At 25.7% G+C, this 9,958-nt stretch overlaps 1 protein-coding gene across 7 annotated transcripts; it reads left to right on the plus strand.

The window, feature by feature from the left end:
* Window positions 1-2,080: 2,080 nt before the first annotated feature.
* On the plus strand, window positions 2,081-9,922 carry LOC100869905 (uncharacterized). Of its 7 annotated transcripts, XM_012485164.3 has the most exons (17): window positions 2,089-2,470; window positions 2,643-2,798; window positions 3,028-3,150; window positions 4,251-4,394; window positions 4,768-4,964; window positions 5,049-5,190; window positions 5,315-5,411; window positions 5,477-5,671; window positions 5,843-5,995; window positions 6,083-6,314; window positions 6,422-6,694; window positions 6,764-6,971; window positions 7,039-7,223; window positions 7,344-7,636; window positions 7,882-8,157; window positions 8,520-8,702; window positions 8,772-9,922. In XM_012485164.3, exons 4-17 carry the CDS (start codon window positions 4,264-4,266, stop codon window positions 8,928-8,930), a joined length of 2,724 nt encoding a protein of 907 aa, XP_012340618.1. In that variant the 5' UTR covers window positions 2,089-2,470; window positions 2,643-2,798; window positions 3,028-3,150; window positions 4,251-4,263; the 3' UTR covers window positions 8,931-9,922. The 7 variants fall into 7 exon arrangements, with proteins under 7 accessions (XP_012340617.1, XP_012340618.1, XP_012340619.1 ...); XM_012485163.3 differs by lacking the exon at window positions 3,028-3,150 and having other exon boundaries at window positions 2,081-2,470; XM_012485165.3 differs by lacking the exons at window positions 2,643-2,798; window positions 3,028-3,150 and having other exon boundaries at window positions 2,127-2,470.
* The last annotated feature ends 36 nt before the right edge of the window (window positions 9,923-9,958 follow it).

The raw sequence follows: 9,958 nt of genomic DNA on the forward strand, positions 1-9,958 counted from the left end.
AACTAGAATTACGCAAATTATTCCGCAAGGTGGTGGCACCTGTCGGATTGAAAATCGAATGGTAGCATATCTACAGGCGTAGGAATAAATAATATTTTAGAATATATTCGTATATACATATATATTTATTGTTATATAAGGATTTCTCTTTTAAATATCTTTTAAATAATGCAATTAATAACATTAATAGTTATAAATAATACAAAAAAAAGTGATTTCAATGATTGGTATTGAATGTGCTTCAATATTTCTTCATCGAGTATTGAAATCTCCAGATATTTAATAAGACATATTAATTCATATAGAATGTTAAGCTTAGTTATGTTAATTAATTATGTTAAACGACAGCATCTTATTTTATTAAATGTATTTTATAATTTAGAAATGTTTTAAATCAATATCAATGAAAAATATATTTATATAATTTAATAATGATTTATTGATTTTTGGGCTTATTAATTTTAGTAAAAAAATATATTTATGCATATATTATAAAAGTATATATGTATTTATAATATAAAATATTTTATAAAAAATTTTCCTTATAACAGTTTCTATCTATATAAAAATACAAAAGTACATATATAAATATGATGCATATTATGCATAATACATAAAATATTGTTTTTTTACATTTAACAAATAGCACCATCTTGTTGAAAAATTCTCAAATTTGATAAATGTTGACCGATAATAAAATAAGCTTCTTAATGGTCTTTTACTAGTACTACCATCTCTTTGAGAAACATAAAATCTTCTTATACATAGTTGTCGATAATAAGAAAGTTTCATTCTTTCCTAAAAAGATGGCACTACTATTCAAATAAATTCACATTATTGTCAATAAAAAAGTTTTTATCGTATATAAAGTTATTAACTTTTATTTTAAAAGTTTTATTTTAAGTTTTTAAAATAAATATTTCTAGAATATTTCTAGAAAAAATTTTTGTTTTGAATTTTTAATATTGTATTAAGAAAACATTCGACAAAACATAGCATGCGAAATTTTTTTAAAATTTAACTTATCTTTTTTATACCTTATTTTTTACATATTTTTACATACTACATTTCTAATTCATAATACGTTGACAGAAACTGTTATTTATCATTTTTTTATTATTTTATTTAAATCTAATTATTAAAATTAATTTCTTTTTTTAAATTTTACTTTTGTAAGATATCATTTTTAAAAATAGCAAAAAATATATGTACATGGAATAAATAACAAATAACAAGAGATAAGAATTGACCATTAGCGCCTATTCTTGAATCCCAAATCCTCTGTAAAATAAGATAAAATAAAAATTGATCAACTTCATCTCTTACATTTTTAAGAATATTTTTAAAAATATATCTGATACTGAAAACAGTTAATTTCTATCCTATCTTTATCCTATCATCTCTATTTTTTCCCTTCTATTTGCTATCCTTTCTATATGTATTGATATTTTTCTGAATTTTTATCTTACACCTGTCCTTTTCCCATTATTTTCTGTCTTTGCTATATTTGATTTATAAAATTTATAAGATTTTAAGAAACGGTTTCGATATCTGATTAACTTTATCAATTTCGTCAAAAAATTTAAGAACACAATCCAATATATGTAATGAGAATATTTATGAAAAAATGCATACAAAAATTATTTTTAAAATTAATTAATTTTTTCAACTTTTGATCGAATTCAATATATTTTTTGCACTCATCATTTTAAATCATAGAAAGCATACTAAACATTTAATTTTTTACGTGATCGGTATTTTAAAATATGGAATACAAAATCCCATTAAATGTTAAACTTATCATATATGTCATCTTCAATATATACATATTATGTATATCGCTTACTCTTTAATTCTCAAAACAAAGTTCGAATTATAATGAATATTTCAAGCATTATCTCAGATATTATTTTATTTACTATGAATTCATATTGATAAATAAGAACTTCAAAAATACATTTTTGCATATAAGTTTAATAAAATATAAACGAATATATGAAAAAATCTGTATAAGCTTTGGCAGGGCGCCGGCGCCGCTCTATAAATAGTGCGTAGTACAACGCCAACCGCCGGTTGCGGCTTGTGAACAAAGTAAAAGGAAAGCCAGCCATCGCGTGTGCACAACCGTAGTGTTGTAGTTAACGGTGGGACATTTCGCAGTTGTATGCTATCTATGCACAAAATTGAATTCATTTTTTTGTAATAATTAATTCGATAAGTTTATCGCGCCAAGTTTGTTGTGAATGAATTAATTATATTATATCAAAGATTGCTATCCAAAGATTGCAAAATCCTTATCAAAAATCATTTAATTTGATTCTATGTAAGATGTTCTCTACATTTTGAAGATGTTACAATTACATGTGTACTCATGCGATATGCAGCATGTTCGTTGACGCAATGGCATATATTAAGATGTGAATTTATTTGTGATTGCGTCAGCTGATCGACAACCTATCGAGTAAATTAGGTGATTATATAAATTCTAGTTTTAAGTAGTCGTGAATGTGTTTTGCAAAAATATTATTTAGCATTTCTCTATATGATAATATTACCGGCTAAATTTTTCTTTACCTACAAGAGAAACTAATTATACTATCTTCGCGACGAAAGATTACTAACCATACTACCCTTTCCGCCAGGCGCACAAGCAATTTAAGGTCCATATGGGAACCTTGATGGAATTTTATATATTCTTCATTGGCTAAAATTGACTAATGCTTTACAAAAACCGAATCGAAATCGAATATTTAATATTTTAATATTTACGGTTTGAAATGAACCGGGAAAAGCATCAGGTAAATTAATTAATGATCTATTCTTATATATCTATATATTAATACGTTAATACAACGTTTTACAATTTATAAATTTTTAAGAGCAATAAAAATAATATATATAAAAAAAAATTTATTTGTAAAAATTACATCGTATTTTTACATAAAGTTTTACTTTATAATTATTGTAACATTCATGCTACATGTAGTATGTATATTTAAAGATTAATTGGAGGTTCCATTTTACAAGGAATACAACGAGTATTTTTAAGCGAGGAACCAAGGATATCGAGTTACATGGCGCGTGAAACCTTGTTTCATTTTATAACCATGGAATATTTATTTTTACGCGACATTTCGCGCGTAAACATATGTACGTATGCTCTATCGGTGATTCGGTAGATCTATCGCGCTTGTTTTAAACTGTACTACTTGCGTTTCTTCGAAAGAATACATTTGCAATTATACTAATACGTAATAATATATATTGTAATAATATACTTAATACACAAAGTAAAGAATAATAAATATATATATTGAAGAATTTAATTGAATTTTAAATAAAATAACTTACATAAAATTGAAGTAGAATATCATATAATAAAATACGATTTAATATCATATATAATTAATATTTAATTCTTAAATTAGATATATTAATTCATTTTAGAAGATTTATTATAACTAACATGTAAATAGTTTAATATAAAAGAAATTGATTATTAGAATTAATTGCAAGAAAAAAATTCCATTTTGAAAATTAATTTACATTTTGAGAATTATTTATTTTTATTCTTTTATTTAATTTTATATGTAATAATGATTTGTTTATTATCACAAAAATTGTTATCGAATTAGATATTTAAAAAATTATTATCCGTTGTCTTAATACGATTTACATAATTTTTGGATTTATTTGTAACAAGTATATAACATTAAATATAAGAAAAATAGGAAGAAAAATTCAGAACATTTTTTTTTAAGCGCATATCTACATATGCATGTAATTTAAATTCATTAAATATAGTCGTACTTATCATCATTTTCATTTCAGAAAAATTTTTAATAATTTTATAAGATATTTAGATTTATTTTTCTTATTTTAATAATTTTTTTACATAGTTAAGCTACATAGTATAATACTAATTATACTATGTGATAACAAGATGTTTATTTCATCAAAACAATTATTAGAATTTGTAAGGAAAATTTTAATTAATGACAATTAGTGAAACACTATTATAATTGATTCGAAAAATATATACATTAAATATTTCACATATCTAAATATAATATTCAAAGTACAAGATTCGCTTAAAAATACAAATATATATTAATCAAACAAATTGATCCGATTAGCAACTGAGATTACTAATTTTCATTGAAATTTTTGTTGAATTCTTTTCAATTTGTATATAAATAGTTCGAATATATGTATATAATAGATCGAATGCCGTGATATTTGATGTTTAGATCTGCAATTAGAATGGCTCTAGTAATGTTACCTTGTGATTTACCATGGTGGCCGGCTGTGGTAAAACAACTGGAGCGAGCGGCAGCTGCCAGAAATTCCGAAGATCTCGTGGAAGCGATGCAAAGATTACATGACATGTGCAAGTAAGTGCATTGTGACTGAAGCTACTTTAATAAACAACACGCATATTTGATTTTCAATTATTTGGCAACGCAAATGTATTATATGTATATTTCGAAATGATATGATTGCTTTGTCTCGCGGAGATATTAACGAACTCGATTTTTTTGCTACATGCTGTTATAAAGATACGAGGAACAATGCATACTGAAAAGGTATATGACCAAAGTATTTCTAAATATCCATAAAAGATGTACCCAAATTTTCTTAAGTACACCGCTCTTTGTACAAAATTACCCATATATTGAATGTTCTTTGTATAACTGTTACGTGTTTTTATACGTTTTCTAGCCAATCTTAATAATTGTTTTAAAATATTTTATTTTTGTTTTACAGCATAAGTCTCGATCCTGAAGAGGACATACAAGATCCTGAATTATTTTCTGGATTAGCAACTTTCCTTGATACCGATCTTGATTCTACTGAACAGGATCAAATTTTTGTAAATACAATACCACGAATGGTAGAAAGAGCAAAAGCTTTAAGATCCTGTAAACCTCCACAAGGTTTACACTTCAGTCTTCAGCAACAAGGTAATTTAAATTAATTTCATATAAAATGATTGCTAATACAATTAGAAATAAAAGAAAACAACATATTATGTACCTGTACTATAGGGGATTGCGTCGAGTACAGTTATGCTTTCATTTCATCTTTAATCGCGAACGCGTTCTTCTCCACGTATCCAAAAAGAACTGCGAAGACGCACCCAACTTTACGGGACTTCAATTTCACAAATTTTTTCAAACATCTTCATAAGTAAGGGTTAAGTTAAAAATATTAAAAATATTAAATAGAAAATATTTAAATTTCAAGGTGCTTTGTGAGAAAATTTAAATAAGATGAAAAGGAATTATAAATGTAATTTTGTATTGTTTTTCAGTAATGGTCAAAAAGCCAAGCTAAGAAGCATATTTCGTTACTACGATTATCTTGATACCGAAAACGCGTTAGATGGAAAACTAATAATTTCTAGACAGGTATTGTATATGATATCACAATGTAAAAAAATCTCATAACGTCAAAATAAATATAACATTTCTAGGTAATGACATCGAAACAATGGTTAACTATTGAAGATTGGTTGGAAAGTAACGTTCCTTTGTGCCCGTTGATGATACGCCATGAGGGTCGCCTAGATAGAATAGAACCAGAAACTAAAGTTTTGCGAGTTTGCTTTGCAAGTGCTAAATTTGGTGGCGGTGTACTTGATGGTGATGTTACGCAAGAAACTGTACATGTAAATAATTAAAGACGTGAGAAAAATAATTTTGACCTGAGTTAATCATAGTTTTCTCTAAAAAAAAAAAAAAAAAAAAAAAAATGGAAGACAGAAAAAAATAAACTAAAAATAAAAAAATAGAAATTGTTTTTGAAATATAAATCAACGAACAATTAATTTAATTCTTAGATAGTAACACATCCCGAAATGCTTGTGGCAATATTGTCTGTCGAGGCTTTAGAAGATAACGAAGTTCTAATTGTTGAAGGAGTTAGACATATATCTAGAATAAATGATCCTCGTAACAAAGCTATATTTGAAGCTCTGGCGAAACCAAATATTGTTAGTATATTATATCATTCTTCTGAATTTGATATGCAATTCAATTAATATTTTTGTTTACGATGTTTTTCTGTTATTTTTATATAGGTAACGGTATGCTGTATTGATCCTGAAGATTATTCACAGTTACCTTTATCACAATTTGAAGAAGATAATATATTACGAGAAATGAATAAATCTCTACTTGGTTTCCGACAAAGACATATACCGAGTAGTCCAACTGATCCTGTAAAATCAGAATCAGATATAGATGTAGTAGGTTCTCGGAGATTATCACCAATTGGAGAAAGTTTTAGTAGCACTCCTCCAGAAATAGAAGGTGATGATAAAGTATTGTCAATAAATAATAGTACTAAAGGAAGTATAGCAGAAAAGTCATTAAACATAATTAATAATCATAAAACTATAATTTACATTTGTTTTTAGCAAAATCTATATTACATGAATACAAGTATGATATTTTAACAGAAATTCGTAGTAAACCAAATGGCAAATCTACAAGACCATCTAGTCCTCATAAAATATATAATGATACTAATTATACAAACAAAAGAAATCGGTTTATCGTTCTTGGATCTAGTGGAGAAGTTTTACCAGTTACACGAAAATCACTTGGTCAAATGTCGGTTTATAGTAGTTGTAATAGTCAAAGTACAGACAGTTTTCATAGTGCAAAAGATACTATAGATGAAGATTTGGGTATGTATATATAATTTTTTATTATATAAAACATGAAATCTATGTATTATTATTTATTATAATGTATAGAAGAAGAAGAACAAAAATTAAATAAACGCTACAGTACTCAGTTAGATACCCAAGAGCGAAGAGGAACTTTCGCTCAACGTTTAAGAGAAGCGTTAAAACGAGAAAATACAGCTACTGGAGCTACATCAGTGAATACTTCATTTGGAGAGAGTAGTTATGCAGTAGGAATAAGCGTATCTGGAAGTCATGTTTGTGATCAAGACATCAAGTACGAAAATTTATTTAAACTTGATATTTATATTTACAATTTATTTAATTTATATAAAATCATACAGAGTAAAAAGAGGAGGTTCAAGAGGTTTTGTTCTACGGGATGAAACAGTAGATGAAGATTTTTTGAAAGAATCTTTAGAAGCTGAACAAAAGTGGTTAGGTAGATTTCGGCAAAATCAACCTATGTTACAAAGAAAAGATACAAGTGCTAGCAGTAGGTATAGCTTCAGCACTGAATATAACTCCGGTAAGTATAAACATATTTTATTTTTAACTGCTTTATTTTTATTTATTATTTATCTTAAATTGATTATATCTTATATAAAATTTTAAAGATAAGAAAACTGATTTATTATTTTATTTTAAGATTTTTGTTCAGAGCTTGAAGAAGTTTATGAACAACTGGCTAAATGGTTAGAAGATCCTATAGCAAACGATGAATCTCGCGAATTAGATGCGAGAGATAGAGCTGTAGTTCAATTTGCAGGTTCATTATTGAAAAGAGCTCTCAGTGAATCATTTGCTGGTGTTCCAGTTCAAGAGGGTGAACCACAACCTTTTATTGATTCTACTGATGTAAATCAAAGTCACAAATTAGCTTTGGCTGTGAGAAGTTTGAGTTTAGAGCTAGCCCGTCAGAAAAATAGGAGACAACAATCAGTAAGAAACAAAATGTTTTTTTTCTTCAGTTACTTAATCTTTAATTATTTGATCTTTAAACAAAATAATAATAATATACAAACAAAATGCAAAAAAAATTTTATGATGGATTGTTAATAATTTATAAATTATTACATTGATAATTTTTAAATCATTACATGATAAAGAATGAGAGACAAACTAAAGCTTAATATTAGATAATTTTCATACATAGCCAAATCTCATCAGTTCATTACGCTATACAGGTACCTGTGTCTGAAGATATAGAATATTATGAAGATGCTTTAAATAATTATACTATGTCAAAAGAGATAAAGGATATTCAGCGTAAAAAACTTAGAACAATAACATTTACATCTGAAGTTTTTCAAACATTGGTTGATGATGAAACTACTATATATTTATCTAATCCTATTTCTTTAATTACATCTGGGCCAAAAGGGAAAAATACAACAAAATCTTTTAATATCAAAAATGATAATAGAATTATACAACAATTAGAATCACATATAACATTTAATGTGAGCAAATTTATGTTATATGAATATCTTAATTCTGTTTTATAAATATAATGCATGGTACCAATTAATTCTTTTACTATAATAACTTATTGCATGATATTGTAAATATGTGATTTTTCTATGATTTAGCTTAAAATAATTTGTAATTGCAATAATTTTTAATAACCAATGATTTGTCTCTCATTCTATCTGATAACATCTTATAAATATTTCTTATTCGTATATTTCTAATATAATTTATAATTAATATAACTTCTTATATTTTTTATAATAATATTGTTTAAAATTCAATAATTTTGCGTGATTGAATTGAATATTTTAAAATAACTCATACAATTTTAAGTTTGCTAACAATTTTTTAGATACCAAGAGATGGTAGTCCACAAACAGGTGGATTATTATCTATTGCTACAGGTAATTGGGGATGTGGATCTCGTTTAAAAGGAGATCCACAATTGAAACTTGTTATTCAATGGCTTGCTGCTTCTTTGGCAGGAGTGCCAAAATTAATATATTACACCACAGGAAATCCCAGTTTGTCAAAGGTAGTAAATATAATATAATTGTATATATATATTACTTTTTAAACAATTTTAGTTTTTTAATTATTTTAGTTAGATACTGTGAGTAGAGTTCTTATGGATAGACATTGGTCAGTTGGTGATTTAGCTGCAGCAACATTAAGATTTGCATTACATATTATTGAAGAAAGAACAGAAGGGAGAAATACTCTTTTTGAAGAAATAATTGGTATGGATAAACCAAGTCCTTAGCCCGATTCAATGCTGTCAGTTTTGGTAGATATACTTGCTACTATGATTGAAGACAGCCTATTAAATACTTGAAGATAATACCAAAATAGTACAACAAATGAGCGTGTGTCTTTTGCAATTTTTGAAAGTAAAAAAAATGTATTTCAGAAATTATTTGTAGGAAATCTTACAGTGAGAAAAGATTTTAATTTTTTAAGATTTATATAAATCAGAAGAAAGAAGAAGAATCAGAAGAAGAAAATGAATTTTGTGAATTAAACATTTCATATCAATATCAAACAAATTCGCACAACTTATGACGTACAAAGATAAAAACTGAAAATTTCGTATACATTTTAGAAAATATTATACTACATATTATACAAATAATATCAAAATATTCTTCGTGTAACATAAGTAACATAATTATTTAGTGAAATTATATGCAAAAAATTTCACTAAAATGAAATTTGTCCAAGTTCAATTATTCTAGTCATATGAAAAGTCAATTCTGTTTTATGTTTACGGATAATACATAAGATATGTAACTTAACAGTTATCTGCAATAATTAACGAGGCACAATATACTATACTATATTTTGTACAGTATAATATTTATAAGTTATATATATTAAGTAAAAATATATGTAATACTCAAATAGATTTTTAGATAAAGATTATAGTCGTATTTTATAGGCCGCTTTTTTATATTTGAATATAATTTATACAAAATAGATTACATAAACTATAAAAAATTAAATATGTAAGAAGAAAGGAATGTGGCCTCTGAAAATATAAATATAAAATATATATACATACTATGAGACGTCTTCCATAAAAAAACATATAATAACATCTATATCAGCCATTTGTAAATACATTCTCGATGTACGTTTCACTTTAAAAAATATTATATTAGAATGTGTTTCAAAATTTTCTTTGTATGTATGTTATCTCTTTGTATATTAAAAAAAAATACGAAGCACATATTAAAAGATTTATATAATGAGATAGATACATAGAATTTAATCTATCCTTGTGAACTGAAA

This window comes from Apis florea, unplaced genomic scaffold (assembly GCF_048593485.1).
Source record: "Apis florea isolate Af1SG1 unplaced genomic scaffold, ASM4859348v1 contig_3802_pilon, whole genome shotgun sequence".
Classification (NCBI taxonomy): Eukaryota; Metazoa; Arthropoda; class Insecta; order Hymenoptera; family Apidae; genus Apis; species Apis florea.